Source organism: Antedon bifida, chromosome 1 (assembly GCF_963402885.1).
Source record: "Antedon bifida chromosome 1, ecAntBifi1.1, whole genome shotgun sequence".
Classification (NCBI taxonomy): Eukaryota; Metazoa; Echinodermata; class Crinoidea; order Comatulida; family Antedonidae; genus Antedon; species Antedon bifida.
In genome coordinates this window covers 33,167,614-33,187,992 of record NC_136226.1, presented here as the reverse complement: position 1 = coordinate 33,187,992, position 20,379 = coordinate 33,167,614, and the positions used below count along the sequence as shown (strand labels likewise).

The window sequence follows — 20,379 nt, the reverse complement described above, 5'->3', positions numbered from 1 at the left end:
AGGTTAGTCTGAACTATTTGATGTTTTTGTGAAAAAGTTTTATTGAAATTGTCAAAATGGCCTAAAATGTATCGAAATGCGATGTTCTGTGCAAATTGTTTTTGTGTCAACTTAAGTGTTATCGAAATGCTAAAAATTGCCTGAAACGATACCAAATGCAAATTTTAGGCTATTCTGTGCCTATATATGTATTTTGTGTCAAAAAGTATACCTAAATGCTATAAATAGCCAAACAAAGTAGTTTTTAAATGAATAAATAACATCATCACATTGTAACATATTTTGCATTATTTATGTAATACAGTATAACTAATTTATATTAATATACATCATTTCATTTAAAATCAAACACTGTCAAATTTATATTATGTGCACATGTATATACACTTTAATGTACTTCTTTTGTGAAAACAGTTTATGTAAATACATTACACAAAGTATTATATTATACTAATGCAGCATAACACACAAATTCTATATTTTACAGCCAGGAAGAAGAATCAGCATAACTGTAATATTATCACGACTACCAGCTAATAATGCAGCTTGTACAAGTCGTTCACTCATGTTCTTAGAAAGATCTCTGTACCTTTCTTCTTCTGAAAGATACATATGTGACTGAGCATACATCATTTGCATTTCTGTCACTGTCTCAATGTCGGCTTCAATTCTATCATTTTCCGCCGTCAGTGTAGACATTAAACTTCCAAAATCTGTGCCTACATCTTCTTCTAAACATGTATCAATAATATTATCTTCCAATGTAGCCAATTGTTCATGATTTTCATTTCTATCGCTTTTTTCTGTATACTGTTCATTGTTACTGGAAAATAACTGCATGGTTGATTTCATAGACTTTGTAAGTTTGTCCAAATGATTAGGTAGTGAGCAAGACATTTCAGCACTTGGTATCATTTCATAGATAATAGAGACAGCCTCATCTTCTGACAAAACTTCCCATAAGCCATTGCTAGCTATAATTAGAAATTCTGCATACTGGTCGACTGTGACGGAGGTGGTATATGGATCAACTATGACTGCCTTCTTTAATTCTTGGTCGCCATGATTTCCTGAAATTACAATTATTACCTTTAAGATTACAGCAAAAGTAATCATACAGTACCAAAATATGGAGACAAGGCAATAGGGTCACCCTAAAAAAATAGACAATTCTCACTCAGTACAGTAATTTGGGTGTTTTTACACCCAAATAAAAGAGAAAGTAATAGTCATCAGTGAATTAACAAAATATACTGCCAGCACAAAGTTTAAACATAGTCTATTGACTATGGTGTAAATTATTGAAGTCAATCGACCTACCTAAAAATATATCAAAATTAATAATGTATTGTAAGTTTGGGGAAGAAGAGGGTATGCTCGCCCTCACCCACTCTGCAATCACCTGATAATTAGAGTATACATACCAAAACCTCTAGTTGTCTCCAGTATACCATTCACTCTAGCACCTTTTTGACTAGTATGAACTTCAGCACCAGCTTTTCTAACTCTGTTTATTTCATTTGCATTACTTAATGTGTGGTCTCTTGTTAGTTTGTATGCTTTACCATTCCTGCATAAAACTGCATGTACATTACCTAAAAAAATCAAATGAAAAAAATGTGGGGTTTTTTGGTATAAATTATATGCTCAAATAAACAACAGACAAACTGAACTTGAAAGTCATTAATATAAATATTTGTCAAGCACAGAATTTACCAAAATTAAGGAGCTTTTTAGGTTATCATCGGCATGACATCATATATAACAACTGGCATGTTTTTATATAATTCTAAGATTTATCATAAATTCAAAACAAAAAAATAATTTTTTTTTAATGCTTGATATCAAGGGCATTTATGTATGCTAAATCTGAAAGTAACAGCAGCAAACAAAACCCAAATCTTAACTAAACAAAGCAACTACTCAATACTATAATAATAACCAAGAAAATAAATAAACCTGAATTTGCAATATATATGACTCCCTTTTTCTGTGGTAAAGGCATTCCAGGTGGACTATCTACATCTGTTAATTCATCCAATTCTGATGTACTTTCAATAATACAAGTTAGAGCTGAACAACCACTCCATCTTACACGAGACATTTCATCAACACCAAACTTTAACATGTCATCTGCCTGGATATAAGCTCTGTGAAAAGCTAACTCCATCTTTTCTGCAAATGGATTTTTTACACACTTCTTTTTAGAACCTTTTATCCTCCTATCAATGTTTTTCAATTGTTGAATATTTTCATCACAGGTGTGCATAATTTGCTGGATAATATTGACACCTTCTTCGTGAAGAATGTGCCTTATACTATCCTTCCCAATATTTTGTAATGGCTTTCTATCATATTCTTCAATTTCAATTTTTCCAGCATGGTTTACAGTACACCTGCAAGTGGTTTTAGGATCAAATCGAATCATTTCATTCAAAAGGAAATGATGAAAATCATATGCAACAATATCAGCTGCAAATCTACCATTATGACCATCATAAACTGCAAAAAAACACTTATTCATATCATTTCCAAAAAAATCTTGGAATATGCAAGTATCTTCCATTTTGGACTTCCAACGTTCATTAGCATCTGAACAGAAACTCATAGCATGTATGCATGATGCACTACAGTTTAATGGCTGGCCTACACAATCTACAACAACTGGCTCTGTCACTTCACGTAGGTTATCATATGTACCCTGCATGACTGACTTTACAAATTCAAAAGCATCATTTATTCTCTGTATGGTGATCATATTAGAATATTTCGACAATTTCTTGATTAAATGCTGCCGACGTCTCAGTAGCAATTCCACATTTTGTGGTTTTTTGTTGTCATGGTAACCTAGTGTTAACAATGCATTATGGTATGTACGATGTTCTTGCAATTTTCTAATTTTGATATGTTTTTCACACATTTTACAAACAACGGTAATGTCTGGTTGCGGTTGTATTTCTGTGTTTACAGGCCTATCTGTCAGAGGGTAAGGTTTAGTTTTGTCTATCGGTGTTTTGATTCCAGGCCTATCTGTCAGAGGGTAAGGTTTAGTTTTGTCTATCGGTGTTTTGATTCCATTTTCAATGGAAACAGATGATGAACTGCTCATTTTGACTTTAACCTATGTTGATAAAAATAATAAAATATTAAATTATAATATAATAAAATTTGCCTATAGGTTAATAGGCCTACTACTACTACTAGCCAAACAAAGTCAGTAGGCCACTCACTGAAACTATGTTAAATCATGATATTACTAAGTAATATGTATTACTATACCAGACCTGATATAGCCTCTAGTACCACTACTAGATAGGCCTACAGTAGATATATTAATTATTATTGTTATGATAGCTTGGCTTATTACCTACACCATGTGAACTAGGCATTGTTAACTAAACTCCCTACACTACATCTTTTTTCCACTTTATTTTGAATGTAATAATGAATGTATCCTTGGCGTTGGTACGACAGCTACATCCCATCTTATGACCTTATTTCAAAATATTTACCAATTATTTGTTTTTTAATGTTCAGAGAGTATTGTAAATTTGATTTCATGATAAATACAAGCTAGGTATTTAGCATCTATGAATGCTCTTCTATCCAAAAAAGTGCCATAAAAGTAAATAATAGGAAGTTTTCTCAGTACCATGTAAACATTAACTTTAACGCTACTACCCAATTTGTAAACAAATCGATGCTATTTACCACCCAATATGCATGATTAAACAAGCATAGCTAGACTAAGGCATTCCATTATTTGCTTTAATACTTGCGGTGAGTGTTGCGTGTGCGTCAAACAAGTACATTAACGCAACTGTTCGCTGGACTATGCTGTTATATCCAAATGAGTAGAATGTTGACTTCATCCATTAAAGCCCGGCGCACAATAGATCTATCGGCTGAGCCAACTGGCACGAGTAACACTTGGCTCACTAACAAATTTGCCGCAAACTGTGATCACGTTCTATCGGACGCACACAGATTTTCTGATTGGACAATTACTTACTACTCTATACGGCACGCGCTGATATATTATAATAAATCAGAACATGTCATGCGCAGTGGATTTTTTTAGTGAGCTATCTGCTCACGTTCGGCGCACACTTGAGGAAAATGACGCGCGTGCCAAAAAATATTAAACACAATAGATTTTCCTCACGAAATCCCTGGCGCACACTGTGAGCAAAGTGTTACTCGTGCCAGTTGGCTCAGTCGATAGCTCTAGTGTGCGCCGGGCTTTAGTTAAAACGTTTACATGTGCCTGTGAAAACTACCTAGCCTAGGCTATTGGCTAAAAAAGCAGAGTGACTTTCGGGAAAAAATTCATGCCTGCCTCTGAGAACTTTTCAGTAGCCTCTATAATATAGTGTTATGAGGTTTCTGACTTGTAATGAAGACTCTACTCGCTTGACTGTCGTAACACATATATTGTTTATTCAATATAATACTTGATACAATAATACTTCAGTATAATATAAGGAACAGAGGATTAGGTGATGCTGTCGGTGAGATGTGAGTGTAGGTCTGCTTCTGGAGAAGTGGCTGTGAGGTGTGTGTTCCGTGAGGTGGCTGTAAGGTGTCTCTGGGCTCTTCTGAAACTTGGGGGTATATTGGCTTCGGTTCATTTGCATATGTCACTACGTAATCTGTGAGGGTAACGATTGGTCCTAAGTTGATCCAGAGGTGTTTAAGTAGAAGTGATTAACGGTATAATAAGGTATTTCAATGATGGATAACACTGTCAAATCTGTACTTAAATAGTGTCAATCTCTCCTGGTTTAACGATGGGATAGGTTAGAGAGGTCAAATAAACTGTTTACTTTTGGGATTTAATTATGAGCTAAATGACTAAATGTACTTTTGAAACATCTGGACAAACTCTCCTCTGGACTTTCTGGGTCAAGTTTGTGAACTTATTTGAATTCTAATACAAAGGTTGATTTCTCAATTATAAATGTATATCATTATATTACACTAGGCCTCTACTTAATTAGGATAGGCCTAACATCTAGGCTTGCCCCCACCCTAGATAGCTAGGCCTACCTCTAGCATTTTTTAGAGGCCTACCTAAGTTTAAGGCCTAGAGTAGAGAGGCCTACCTAGCCTTCTTTTAGCTTATATATAGGCCCTAGTCTAGAGACCTAAATAAAAGCCTACTAGTTAGGCCCTACTAGAGGCTAGCTAGGCCCTCTAGCCTAGCTAGGCCTAGGCTAGTAGTAGTAGGCCTACCTAGCCTAGGCCCTAGGCCCTACTTCTAGCTAGCCTAGCCCTAGCCTAGTAGGCCTAGCTAGGCTAGTAGGCTAGTACTCCTAGTAGGTAAAATACTTGATTGAACGCACAGATATTTGAAGTACCTTTAAAATTATTTATACTAGTAGTAGTACTGTAACTAGCTAGGGCCTAGCTAGGCGTGGATTTAGCAGGTTCAGTCACAAAATATTCTTTTTGCGGTGGTGATGGTTTAAAATTATGCCAACCAACCACGCATAAATAATGGGCAAATTTTACGCCCTCAATGTTGTTGTTGTGAGTTTCCATAACAACAGTTCTCGGTAGGGGTAGGGGGAGGGGACGGGCGGTTGTGGTACGGTGTGTTTCATGATATTATTAGTTACACCATATAGAGATATTATAGTGAACTATAATATCTCTATGGTTACACCCTGCTTGTTCACGGAATACGGGGAATATCTACGTTCTGGTTCCATATTCCATGAGGCCGAATGGAATAAGGAACCACCTGAACGTAGATATTTCCCTTATTCCGTGAACAAGCAGGGTGTAACTAATAGTAATAAAGCATACATATTGACCAATCGGATTACAGAATTCACGTACACTTAACTTAAAGAGATAAAAAGTGAATATCAAGTACATGTTATCCCATGTTAACATAATATTGAATGTTATTGTGATATTTCATAAATTTAATTTTTGAACTTTAATGTGCCTGTTTGTGTGTGACCTCAACCTGAACTGTTGTAGACATGCAACTGAATACCCTCTAGAGACAATGTGTGTGGTACAAGTAAAAATTCTTCCACAATCTGTTGATTCGCGTCAACTAATCAAAAGGCAAGAATCTAAAATCGTTTAACCGTGAGCCCTCATAGACTCTCTTTTCCCAGACGTTTTTCGTGTCCAGCAGCTCGGACCTATAAATTATGGTCGAGCTTCCAAATTCGCAAAACTGTAAGCTACCGCTATGAAACAGCTTATTAATGAATATGTCCTCAAGGGACATAGATGGCTAGAGCAGTGGCGCAAAAAACTACTGATTCTGTTTTTTTCCCGAAACTGAAGACCACCCTCTGTGATGAGTGATGTTTTGTTGTTGACGTTGAGGACCTGTTTGTGGGACGACACGACCAATGATATTTTATATAGCTGAAGGCTATATGTCAAACAACATCTTGTTGGTTCCCCCTCCTGTTGGAATCACTTTTCAGTCTGGAGTACGCCCTCTAGCCTTCGGCTTATTACATCTCACTGGTGACGACAAACATGTACTTGACATAATTTTATATCATAAAACCCTACATACCAGGCCCCTACCTCTGGCAGTACGGGGCCGAATCATCCCGCTACCATTATTTTTTTTTCCCATGAGGTTAAGGCAGAAATCATGAATAATTCACAATTGGAAATTCCAAATTGGAATCTTGATAACATTACATTATGATTAAGTAATTATCGTAAATACCACACTTAGATTAACCTCATGACACACATGACGTATCATGTGTAATTTCAGAGTATTTTGATTGAAATAACCAGTGGCGCATCAGGACCAGTGCCTAAAAAGTGCGTAACCCAAAATAATTGTATTCTTCCGGGCGGAATTTTTATGTGCTCAGATAAATCGCTTGAAACGACTGACGTAAATGACTCAAAGATCCAGAGGATCCCTGGCCCCCCAGCCTAATGACGTATTATTATTTATACATCCATTGTTTTATACGTCCCCACACTAATAAAAACGGATCTGCGCTAAAAATTCACACGCCTTTATAAAAGCAAGAGTAGAAAGAATTATAATTGTACAGTAGTAGGAAATAATGATTTATAACAGCATGATTTGTGTACTTTTATTTACAAAGGAAAATAGACAGTTCATAAATGTTTTTTATAAATGTTATGTTCTGTACTTATACCGTCTAGAAAAATCAAAAGTTACATTGGCCAATGTATAACTTTTTTTTTAATCCTTTTTACAAAATATTCTTAATGCAGTAGCACAATAATATTTGCTACTAAATTGGCTAAAATGAATCAGACTTTAAGGAATATCAATTTACATTTTGTAATATTTAGTCCCTTCCAAATCAATAATAATTGTGGAAGACATTAGTATTTACAAAGTTTACATACAAGAAAAAAGTTGAGAAAAATATAATCTAAAAAAAAAAATGTTCACAAATAAATTTTTTAAAACAGTATAATAATGCATGCATAAATAAATCATAAAATGTAAGAACTTTTTTTAGAATAAATCACAATACAAACTATTTTTCTCTCTTTTTAAATTGATATTAATTACTGAGTTGGTAGTAAATAGGTACAAATCAAGGTTGAGATACTCCTTACTGGGAGGAACCATTAACCCTTGTTTCTACAGAGATGACATCAGCTTCTATATCAGGGTTGACCACCTGATGAACACTGAAATGGGACTTGGAGCCATTGATCGTATATTTGTCATCGTTTGTGACCTTTTCTTGGAGGATGACCTCTAAAGTCGGGAAACCAGGAGGTTCGATAGTTGCAGGTGATTTTTGTGAAGTGGAGCGATGGTTGTAAGCAGACTCTTGTAATACTTTGTCAAGTGTGTTAAGACGAGTCATGTAAGGAAAGTTTTCACTATATGTATCACTGTTGCTATCTTCATCTGTTGACATAAGCATTCTGGAATTCACTGAAAAAGTAAACAGAAGTATTAAAATAAAATAAACAATTATTTGTTTTTACTTTTATGGTTCAGGCGATCCCTTGCAATAACAAATATACATATTGATATACCGTATAGCATTTGATTTATTAATATGTAAACTGCCAATTTGTCAGTCAGAGTACATAGGCTACGGTAGGCCCTCTTTTTATAATTGACCATTTATTGCAGCATGCTAACCATTGGGCCCCTAACTTTTTTTATTATACTATAATTCATGATAAATTATTAACTTACTGTTTGGAGTTGAGTATGGGTCATATCCAAACGACGACGATGGGGGCGGATCAGGTCCATATGGTAGTTTCATGTGAGCATGTTTCATTAATGGTTGATTAGGAGGAAGAATAGTGGAATGACTAGGACGATAAAATAACACAGACGGAGACCAGCTCCCAAGAAAAACAGCAAAACATAACACAAATACCTGTTAAGATAAAATATAAGATAAAATTAAATACTTACATATTATGATTACAGTGTTTAATTAAAAAAAAAATAATGTAAGCATAATTGTATTACAGTATTTAAAATATAAATACAGTTATAATAATTAATAGCGATATTGAAACTTCAACTGCGCCATACTGTAGCAACAGGTGAAAATATTAGTTCTTAATTGATATTTTGAATCAATTTAAAAGGTTAAATGAAACACATGTTACTTTCACATGTGTTAAATTATCATCACAATAGAATTGACAGATTTAAATGGATGAATTGATGAGTTTATGCTAACAAAATTAAAAAAGGTTTACATAAGCTTACAAAGTGTACTGAATAGAAATAAAATATTGTAATACAATTGTCTATCAATGAACATGCTTTAAGATTGTCAAATATGGTATAACATAAATCACAAAAACAGGGAGAACCTGTAAAAGCCAAAGACACGGTGTTATTTTACTTATTAAACGATGTATAAAATGTTTTATAAACATCTTACAGACTGATATAGTGCGTTTTCGATTTTCTTATTTGTATTAGAAATTTTTAATTGTTACTGTACGTCATTATCAGAATAAAATCTGGGAGAAATTGTATTTTTAGCAGGAGATTTCACCAAACTCCTGCATCTACTGAGAGAGTTGGGAGGCCTATATTATTCAGTCATGGTCATATCAAACATAGTTGTACAGCACATAAAGTGTTAGTAACTCATTACAACAAATAGTAGTAATATCAGTTAGCAATATTATTTATAGTGAAAATTAGCTATGATGCAGTATGCAAATTTTGCTAATAATATTAGAACAAAACCCGTGAATGAAAGACATAGTATAGTATTCAGGTGCAGAGATACCTTTACCTCAATCCAAAAGAAGAAAAACACAAAAAGTTTTTAAAATATAAAAGGAATTGAGAAAACAGCGTTATTTGCATACTGCACCTGAGGTCAAGGGTGAAAGAAGCGGGGGATTTCTTGCTGGCTTTCTCGTCAATCTCGTCACCTTCTGCTTTTACACCGTAAACGATACTATATAGAAATAAGTGTACATGCGGTGATTTAACTCAAAATATTAGCAAATAAATACATATTAATTGTATTAAAGAGAAAACTAAATTATAAATGTGTTTTTTTCAAAATAGCAGATAGTAATTAGGCAATCAATATTCAATTGGATTATATTCCACAGTGGGAATAAGTCATGTTTTTGCAGATGTCAGCAACAAAATACAATGTACATAAGTGCGAGGGAGGATTTCTATAAAATCAATATACGTCGGTAGCATCTGTTACATATACAGTATTACAAATCAGTGTAGTGCGTTATAAATTATGTCTACACCTCATAATTTGTAACGGTCTGTTCATTAGATTGTCCAAGTGAAATCAGATTCCTTTTTATATCTGAATTAGTAATATAATTGAATGAATGTTTTAAAAAGTTTTTTGAAAATGTGCTGTTTCATCATGCATTAGGTAAGGTAAAATAAATGGTATTATACAGGCATTACATGCAGTTAATTAATACAAGAATATTTTTAGCAATACAAATCAAGTATTTATTGGAAATTACCAGTTGCACTTATGCATGGGCTACATTTGACATAACCAAAAGATACTTTACCTACAGTTGCACTTATGCATGGGCTACATTTGACATAACCAAAAGACACTTTACCTACATTTTTTCTATCTAATTTAAGGTTCAAAAACTGCATTTTATTTAAAATACTACTATAATTTATATGGGCCTGTTGCGATAATTTTTTCATCTTTAAACAATAAAAATGTTTATAATAAGTCGATTATAATGATTTAAGCGGCCCGCTATAAATACCAGGGTGCATTGCACACTGATTGATATTTTTGTTTTGTTTCTGTGATGCATCTACTTTTGATCGATCTTTAAGCAAAACAAATGGAAGAACAAAAAAACAATTAATGCAGGAACTAGTCAACGTCAAGCTAGGCCTATAGCTGGCATAATGTTCGTATATTACTGCTGTTTACCACCTAGGCCTACAAAACTAATCTTACCTAGGCCTAAAGGACATTCGACACAAGTTATTTAGTGCATAGTTTTTCTCTTTTTATTGTAGAAATTGTAGGGAAAGTGTCTTTAATGATCTTAAAACAGATATGACTAACTATTTAAAAAAATTAATTAATGTTAAAAATCTGTACTACATTGAATTTTAATAGTGATCATCATAATCATTTATAGTTTCAAAAAACCAGGATAAACTTACCATTAAACAAGTTCCTGTCTGGGTTGAAGTAGCTCGGATTGGTTTGGAAATCTTATTTGCAATAGACTGTAGTTTTGTAAGTTGTGTGACCAGTGTTTTGTTGTTACTTTCTAATGAGTCTACTCGCTTTTTTAAATCTGTGTTTTCTTGTGTGTATTGTTCCATTCTATTAACAAACAAGAATATCTTATATTAGTTACACAAGCAGACGAGACACATCTGCAATTACATGAAGTTCACTCTTCCTTTATTTATCATAACAATAATTAACGAGGTAGTTTTGATTTGGATGAGCGAGACAGTTACCAAATGTTGAGAGTTACATAAGCATGGCCACTTACTTTCTTTCTAAAGCTTCAACATATTCTTTCTTTTTCCTTCTGCTTTCCTGTGCTGAAATCTATATATAACAAAATATGTAAATCAATTGTGTTGCGTTGCACTGTGTAAATTATATATAAATCATACAGTCAAATTATAGAAACAGTGCTCATATTCGGAACATGATTATGTTCCGAATATGAGCACTGTTTCTATAATTTGACTGTATGATTTATATATAACAAAATATGGTATATTAAGAGGGATGAAAATGAATTACCAAGATAAAAGGAATAAAATGGAAAACTTATACTATTAAAGTAGGTAGACTCATGTTCTAATAACTGACCTTATTTTTAATTTTCCTTCTGACTTTCTTTAGTGATTTTTCTTCTGACTTTGAGAGTGGAAGTTTGTTTGGAATAGGATAGCCTTCTGCAATTAATGTTCTCTTTTCTTCTTCTGTTAAAATAAGTGGTCCTGATTGTGGTAATCTCTGAAAGAGTAAATTAAAACAAAATGTAATTAGACAAAATCTAAAGAAGATGACTTGTGTGATTGAATAATTATACATTTTTTATTCCCTAAATGAAACTTAATTTGATTAGCAACAGGGTTAGGTCATGAAACCTACAGTACCCACATTTGATTGACCTTGCATTACAAAGTTCTAAATTCTAACAGGAAGTAGATCAGAAGGTCATATCAATTGAAACCCAATATGGGCAAACATTCCTGACAATCAATATGTGTTTGAAATCTGAGAGAACTATATAAAAAATGTACATTAAAAAAATAAATACAGTATTGCCTATTGTAGTATAATATTAAATATTGTGACTGTACCAACCTGTACATTGGTAAACATAGGCTGTGTAATTGTTCTGGTTGTAGCTAATGGTTTCCTTGGTAGGGGTGAGATGTATGTTGGGCTGGGACAATCTGATGAAATGGAACTGCATCTATCAGGGCTGGCACCACCATCACTATCACTGTTATTGCTACTGGGAGGACTCGGTGGAAGTTGGACTTGATCAATTATGTTCACTATAAAATAAATTAATTAATATTCATATTTTTAAATTCATACAAAAAATATATATACTAAATATATGTAATGCACTTTTCATTAAATTCATAATGTTATTTGCGAATTATTCTTGATATTATACCTGTTTCTCTGCAAATTTGGTTATGTGGTTCAAGTTTGAGATTTGAGATGTCTTGTGGTTTGGCTTGAATTGTGAGTTGTACGGCAGACGTTGTGATAGGTACTGCTTCTCTGAGAATGTATCTGATGTCACTGGTTTGTTCTTGCTTAACCTCAGGGATGGCTAATGGAACTTCCTGTTCCAAAGATGGTACTTCAACATTGATTTCACCAGATTCAAAGTCTACAGGAAAAGGTAGGCAAGTGGTTAATAGATAACATCATTACTACATCCTGTCAGTAACCAAGACACTTAATACATTTTTGACACTATGATTAACAAAATTATAAGAAATAGATATTCAATAATTTAGTACTGTATGGTATTGTATACATTACTGTACACAAGCTTTATAAGATTAGCAGATTAGTGTGCTTTTTTTCTCATCAACATATCTGTTTATTAATGTTGAATAATTGCCCAGATGTTGAGTTTTCATTAAATCCAGAGTTTTTTTCTCTAAACACTTAAAAAATGTTTTTTTTGATTCATACCATGGAGTTGTATATCTTTCATCAGTGGTGATTGTAGGCCTAATTCGTTTGTCATGGAGTAGCTGTGATCTGTCTGGATATGTGGATTTGGTGAAAGACTTCCATCTTCACCAATACACTTACTGGACAACAGCGGGTCATCATCAAAAAGGTTATGTAAGAGATCTGATGGCAAATCACTTAAATGTTCTGATAGAGGCTGCAAGACATAACAAAACAATTGCTCTTTTACTATTGTCCAGTCAGACAATCAATATACTGTAATAATAAATAATAATTTATAAAGCGCACATATCCACTAGAAGTGCTCAAGACGCTACCAAAGTTGACCGTGATCATGGGTTATCACGGCCAATAGTTACATCAATATACAATTTTTATTATTTCATATTTTTACACAATTAAAATAGCAAATTTCCACACGGACAAAAGGAAATGCAGAAACTCCAGAGGGTCAAGCATCCACCACCTCTCCCTGCATTACTCATAGTTAATTTTGCACTATACTTCATACATTTGCTGCAGGAATGTAATTACACAAACATGTAAACTAACATTGTTAAGAATGTTTCATAAACAAATATATGTGGAAAAAATTATTTATAAATTAAGCAAATAATTGTAATACACTGCTAAAAACCAAAAGTAATATGAATGCAATTTAATTCCACTACCAATAGGCATTAACCTACCATATTCCACTACCAATAGGCATTAACCTACCACATTTCATCTCTCACAGAGAAACATATGGTACAGGTTTGTAAACAATATTTTTTCCGTGGAATAAGGTTACTCATGAAATATGAACCATATTGTTAATATATTATGGATCATGCTGTCATTTTACCACAACCAGTGTTGTTCACTATATTGTAGAAACATATGCAGTGCAGTGTTCTCAGTTTGATATCAATTGCTGTTCTCTGCTATTTTTAAATGCAACAAATTTAGCATTCAAAACTAAATTGAAGGGAGGGCATCCATCCAGGAAGAAACAGTTATACAAGTTTATTAATATACCATAAACATAATAAACAAGCCCAAAAAACAATAATTAAATTTACTGATCTACATTAAAATTATATCTTTAAAATTAACTAATTACCAAGTTATTGATAGTAAAATATTTTGATTTAGTACATGCTAAATATGTCCAAACTTCAACCATTTAAACTACAAATTAAGCATTACAATGGACCAACACTTTGGTGGCACAATTGATTTTTATTTATTGAGTTCCTTGATAGTAAACCAGTAATGTAAACTTACGTTTGCAAGACAGTATCGTCTAGCTGTCAGCTTGACTTCTTCAGTTGCTTTGCGTTATGACGCCGATTGGTCTCCTAGCAAACGTAACGTTACATTACTGGTTTACTATCAAGGAACTACAATATACTATCGAAACCAGAAGAAATATTTTCACTATTGAATTTTATAATATTTAACTTTAGTTATAGGCCCAATGAATAAAGTTTACTTCTATTTTTCAACCTTAATTTCTCAGCTTTCTTTTCATATGTATGAAAATGGTTTGATTTAATATAATATATGGTTTAATGAACAGAAAATAATGTTTCATACAATTCTGTTGGTAGGCACATTATTAGTTTATGCTGAACTTCTTTAGTAGAAGAACAATCTAAAAATTGGATAATTACAAAAAACTCAAGTTTCATTCTATGAAAAACAGCATGCAATTTGATTCCTCTTAACAGCTGGGACCCTTACAACATAGCAACACAAAAATGTATCATTGACATTCAGCCAATCACAGAACTTCATGTGTACACATGGTACAAATCTATTGGCAATCTGGTACAGTACTGCAATGTGCGGTCAAGTGTCAAGTTTGTGAAAATATCAAAATTGGATTGACTGGTATCAACTTTGTTGAATGCTATGTTATTACAGTCAATACTCTCAATATTTACTGCAGGCTTTAAGTTAAATGTTAATAATTATCAAGTTAACAAAGGAGAAACTATGTTTTGTATACTATAATTAATAATTATGAACATCTTTGTACAGATGGGTCTTTTACTGGGTGAAAAAATGCTTTATATAAGTGGCCTGGGTACCATATGTCCCATATGGTTTATGTGCAAAGCTTCCTAACACAAGGTCAAAATAAAATCACTTCTACTTGTTGTATCAGATCACTTCATATATAGATTTGATTATGGTATTTCCATCTACAGTATTTATCTACCTAGTTTATGTTAAATACATCAATCGGGCATACAGTATATATATGATTTTAGAGGGTGTTTAGCTGCTGAAAAAACTTCAAATACTGTAACCAATTTTAATTATATTTGTAATTATAAACAACATTACTTCAGTGTGTGGTTCACTCCAAATGAAGTGAAAATGTTCCTCAGTTGTCAACGAAATAACTGATATTTTGTGTTACATTACAGCTAAAAACCATAATATAAACAGATAAAATAAAACTTTTGTCACACATTGCTACAAATATTAAATGGAGGTACAGTAATTTATTGACAGGCTATTTAATCAGTTGCTCACATCAAAAACATGCCTATTGTTTAAACATGCTTATCAACATTTGTTATTTTTGTTTAGTAGACTGCAACAGTTATCACTAAAGTCAGATAAACTTAGATATTTCAACATTGAATACAATGCATCAAATACTATATTTGTTCAAAGCTTACAATACATAATAGATTTCAACAAGAGGGAAGCAATAATGTCGAAACAAGGTTTATAATTTTAGAATATAAATTGTGAAAATGTCTCTCTGATTTAATGGAACACTATGATAAAACAGATTTATATAAGTATGGATTATCATGGGCTAGTGGCAAATAAACTCCTTTATTAATTAATCAATAGGTAAACAGCTTTGGAGGAACCACTTAACACAGACACAGTAGCTAGTAGCTAGTACAGTATTAACACCAGATCTACTGTACCAGAACACATGATTTAAGACTTGTAGGATTTGTTATACAATCATTTTAATGAAAATACTTAACAACTAACAGAAATAAATATATGTGCTCATATCTATATCAGAGTTAATTATAACAGGCAAATTTGCAGTTTGGATTGTTTTTGTCACACGTAAAGAGTATAACTATAAGAGTAAGGCCAATTATATAACACAACAGGCAAAGAACATTAATTCTAAACCGCCCGTTGATATACTGAAATTTAATTAATTAATTTGAAACGATAAAATGAGGAAATTCGCCCAAATATATATAATAATGTAGACTTGTTAGGCATCAACGCGCTCCCCTGATTTTCGAGCCGCTGTTTTGTTTTTTTTTAAATAACCAAAATATAATAAGAATAATGTTATTGCATTAAAATAGTGTTCTTGAAGAAGTTGAAAATGTATGTAGTAATTCATTTGTTCATGTTTTAAAGAGTGGGTGTCAGTCCTGTGGTCTCTATTTACATCATTTTTCTTTGACCTTTTCAACATGAAGACCTGGATGGACCTTTTATGAAAACAGTAGTTAACAAATCCTTGGTTAAATCACCAATAACCAAATCCTAACCCAAGGTCAATTTTCTTATCACTGGTAACATTGTTGCCAATAACCAATCAGATTAGCTGAATGACTTAGCATCTGGAAACTAATTTCCTCTCTAGGCTTCTTTGACATGTCAAAATTCAACAAGTCTATTCAAAACAAATTACATATTACATTCAGATACTGCATTGCTTTATTTCCCTTCCTCGCTATATGTTTGATAGATTTATACAAGTTCATTACAGAAACTTTTTAATGATTTGAAAAAAATATAAAAACGACTAATCAATCTATCCTACACCTACTGTAAATAAACCTATTAGGCCATGTTACTCATTGCAATATTAGCCTAGATTTATTGTACATTATTTATCTTCATAATTTATCAATACAGTACTTTTGATACAGTTGTGGGAATCAACAGCATTCTATATGTGAAATATTGATTATTAACTGAAAACACATGCTTTGTGACTTTATATTCTCATCATAATAACCCAATGAAGCTTTCAATATGTAGTCTAGAAATACAAAAATAATTGTTACCATTATAATCAAAACAAACAAATTGCAGACATTGTATTGTAAGAAAAAGATCATAAAATATACTACTGTACATTTTTTTGGTTTAAATAATGTATGGAATTTTAAAGCCTATTAACAACTGTTGGTAGTAATCATACACCTGGTACAAAATTAAGTATTTCAGTTATATTGTCACAAACTAGTTGGTTGAACAGATCCTTTCATATTCTAGACAAATTGACACGCCTTCTATTGAAAAATACTCACTTCAGATTCAAGATAAACGCCAACGTTACACATGAATAGCTTGATACATGTGGATATAGTGACGTACAATGGTATAGTTTACAACAATAATACACCTAGGCTTAACCGGTACACCCAGTTATATTATTAAACACCAAGGACCTTTATTCAATTTAAGGAGGAAGAAAGATTTTCTACTTTTAGCAATTTTCAGTAAAGCAGTCCTATTTTTTTAAACAAGTTGAATGATTCCCTTCCTCGTCGACTTGCCAACAAAAGTATGAAATCAGGCAAAGCACATGGTATGCCTTTGAGGAAAAAAAACAACTAAAAATCCAATAAAATCGTAACAGTAAATTATCACAAGTGTACAGGTACAATTTTATTGTATTCAATGCTTTCCTTGAATCAATGTCGATGACCTATATAGTACATTAAGAAAAAAAAAAATTTAAAAAAAAAATGCATTCAGAAGTTGAAGCTTTAAACAAGTATTTTTCTTGGCTTGAGATGAAAAAATAAACTATTCAACCAACATTACCTTGGCCAATAATGAATAGAGTTGAAGGTTGAAGTCCAATATTGGTAAGTAAGAAGATGTGAATAAACATTGTAAAAAAATAAGAATCAAAAGTCAACTATTTAGATCTGTTGCTGATTCACATTGTAATACTGTACCTAACTATAAGCTCAAAATAGACAATATGAATACTGTACCTAACTATAAGCTCAAAATATCACATTGTGAATGAAGGTTCGTATGTTGTTTTTAAATAAATTGAAGCCAGCTACAAATCCTGACTTGCTACCTGCTATACAAAACAATTAAAGATACTTATTGAAACATAAGTTATAAATTATTTAATTTGCTTTTATTAGATCTGAATTGCAATGCTCTGGTCCCAGGATTCCACAGCAGGTAAACATGTGTTTGTTGTACAATACACCTACAAATATCTATAACATACTGTATACTGTATTTTTAACTTTTTGAAGTCTCACAAATATAATTATATTATAGCCCAGCTTTAATTAGTAAATCTAGTGATTAGATACTTTGTTAATCCATGGATACATCTTTTAGTACTTCTTACAGCACTTAATTTAAATATAAATCACAGATAGTAAAACCTTACAACCTGTTGCACATTCTTATAAAGATAAAAATCAATAGAACTGCACCTACACAAGTAATTATCTGCACTGATAGATTATCTTTAAAAGTTATTGTGAAACGCACTATTGTTAAATGGAGGATATTTGGATTAGTAAGTCAAAAGGTTTCCAGCATCTGATTGGTTGATTTAAAATCAGGCTATACCATTGGTTTTTGGTTATGTCATGGATTAATTGTGTATCTTTGAAATTAGATAGTAAATTGTGTATCTCTATCATGCATTATTTTTTCCCGTTTTAACGATTGAAGGTACTATTGAATGGTCAACTTTTTTCAATGGGGTAGGCCTGAATATTGCTTGATAGGGAAACAAAAAATTATTAAAAGTTTACTCTAGAACAGTAATTTCTATTTATCCAAATCCACAGTAGATGTTTTATATGATTCCCACTTTACTTGTGATAGCTGTGCCATCTAAATATCTTATAACTGTAAACATATTAACATAAAGTAGTAAATAACACAAACATATTGCAAGTTTATTATTTGTTATTACCTAACAAATGCCAAACATTAAAGTTATAATTAAATATCTTTATTGCAAGCTTGTTTTTTTCTAGGTAGACAAGTTTCCTGTAAAATGCAGACACTTAGCAACATGACTTCCAGTCTTTATTAAAATCAAGTAACAATATTTTTGAAATTATTATTTCACTTGATTAAAAATCCAGATTAAAAAAAAGCAATATAAAATGGTATTTATTTCGTCATTTCGCATTGAATATTGAGAAAAGGCAATGCATTTTGGTTTTATAATTAATTTCAATACAAACAAACCAATAATATCATCAATTATGTAAAAGGTGCGGTATGCAAATTTGATTGTTATTCAATCTAGTAAACCTGTAACCATATGGTTTGATATTTGTTTAAGAAACAGTAAACATATGCACAAATATTGTTGGACATGGTCAGTTAAACATAATAACACTACAAATGCTTTCTTCAAGAAATCATTGATGAGATAAAAAGATTCTGAAAAGTTTGTTCACTAGTGAATAAGTTTGAGGAATGCTATACACATTTATGTGAATGCATGCCAACTGGAATAGAACTAATAAGCGTTCTTTAAATCTATCAATGAAAATTCTAATGTATTCTTCTCCATTCATAAGAACAGATTTAGTCCGAGGACAAAACACCATTCAAGTCAAGTATTTTATTTTAAATAAAGGAAACCCTCCTAAATGAAACAGTTGATTTATAACAATAGTGAATTGAATGAATATGGAAAAACCTCAAGGATTCTAGTGGGTGTGTCTGCAACACACCAGTGAAGCGGATAAGGACGCGGTGCCAGGAACCTTCTTAAAAATAAACATGGTTTTAACAGTATTTTTATTAATCAGACTTTCAATAATTTAAATATTATTAATAAACTATAAAAGCATAGATTTTGAATAACCAATAATTTTGAAAATTATCATTTCAGTCACACTGACTTTATTTAACACACATGACCGATTTGAAACAACTAATGTTAGTGATCTGTATTTAATGAGGAGGGAAGTATTATTATAGTATGGACCTATAAATTAGAGGTCCATGATTTATATAGTACTGTATAACCATTTATTATATATTTAGCTAATATTATTTAATATTAGAAAAGCATGCCATCAAGTTATGACTATCCGGCATTATGATTATTTACAGTACTACTATAGACTTAGTATTTTAGTGCTACGAAAAGTTAAGATCATTTTTAAATCATAAAACATAGGGATAGTCCTAGCTTACTTACTTATATAAAACAATACATCTTTAACATTATAAATAATAATAGATGGTCAGCGGTTATCAGACGACCATTTTAAGGTTTTAAATAGGTAATAAATAATAGACTGGATCGGCTCCATATGGTTCCTCCCACTCCACCGCTAAGCCCACGAATATAAATACCAAATAGTAATAAGATACGCTACTTACAACATTGTGAAAAACATCAGAGTCAAACAAATAATTGAAATCGGAGTCAATCATGTCCATGGGTTTGCTATCGCTGAGCAGGGCCTCCATTTTATCGTGGGGGTCTGCACAGGGTCTTGGTCAGGGTCCGGTCGGTTTCTGGTGGTGAAGCAATCCACTACCTTCTGTTCTGTCCTGTTCTATCACTTATCTGAAAGCGAATGATCAACACGAACTTTGAGGTCAAATGGGGAATCCTTTGGTAATTCCTAGCCGGCAATGCACAACTTAATAGTATCGAGTGTAATTAAATAGTTCGAATGGTATTTATTCG

The 20,379-nt window shown here is 32.3% G+C and overlaps 2 protein-coding genes across 3 annotated transcripts; both read right to left on the bottom strand.

Moving 5' to 3' along the window:
* Positions 1-283: 283 nt before the first annotated feature.
* LOC144858954 (protein phosphatase 2C-like domain-containing protein 1) lies at positions 284-3,121 on the bottom strand. 2 transcript variants are annotated; one of them, XM_078715126.1, is made up of 4 exons: positions 3,046-3,121; positions 1,960-2,991; positions 1,425-1,595; positions 284-1,070 (listed from the first exon to the last, which is right to left on the bottom strand). In XM_078715126.1, exons 1-4 carry the CDS (start codon positions 3,107-3,109, stop codon positions 475-477), a joined length of 1,863 nt encoding a protein of 620 aa, XP_078571252.1. In that variant the 5' UTR covers positions 3,110-3,121; the 3' UTR covers positions 284-474. The 2 variants fall into 2 exon arrangements, with proteins under 2 accessions (XP_078571252.1, XP_078571243.1); XM_078715117.1 differs by having other exon boundaries at positions 1,960-3,121.
* A 3,959-nt stretch (positions 3,122-7,080) lies between these two features.
* On the bottom strand, positions 7,081-20,290 carry LOC144851624 (cyclic AMP-responsive element-binding protein 3-like protein 2). Its single transcript, XM_078709188.1, has 9 exons — positions 20,067-20,290; positions 12,678-12,876; positions 12,145-12,366; positions 11,823-12,019; positions 11,322-11,468; positions 10,993-11,051; positions 10,652-10,817; positions 8,192-8,381; positions 7,081-7,921 (listed from the first exon to the last, which is right to left on the bottom strand). Exons 1-9 carry the CDS (start codon positions 20,154-20,156, stop codon positions 7,590-7,592), a joined length of 1,602 nt encoding a protein of 533 aa, XP_078565314.1. The 5' UTR covers positions 20,157-20,290; the 3' UTR covers positions 7,081-7,589.
* Positions 20,291-20,379: the final 89 nt, after the last annotated feature.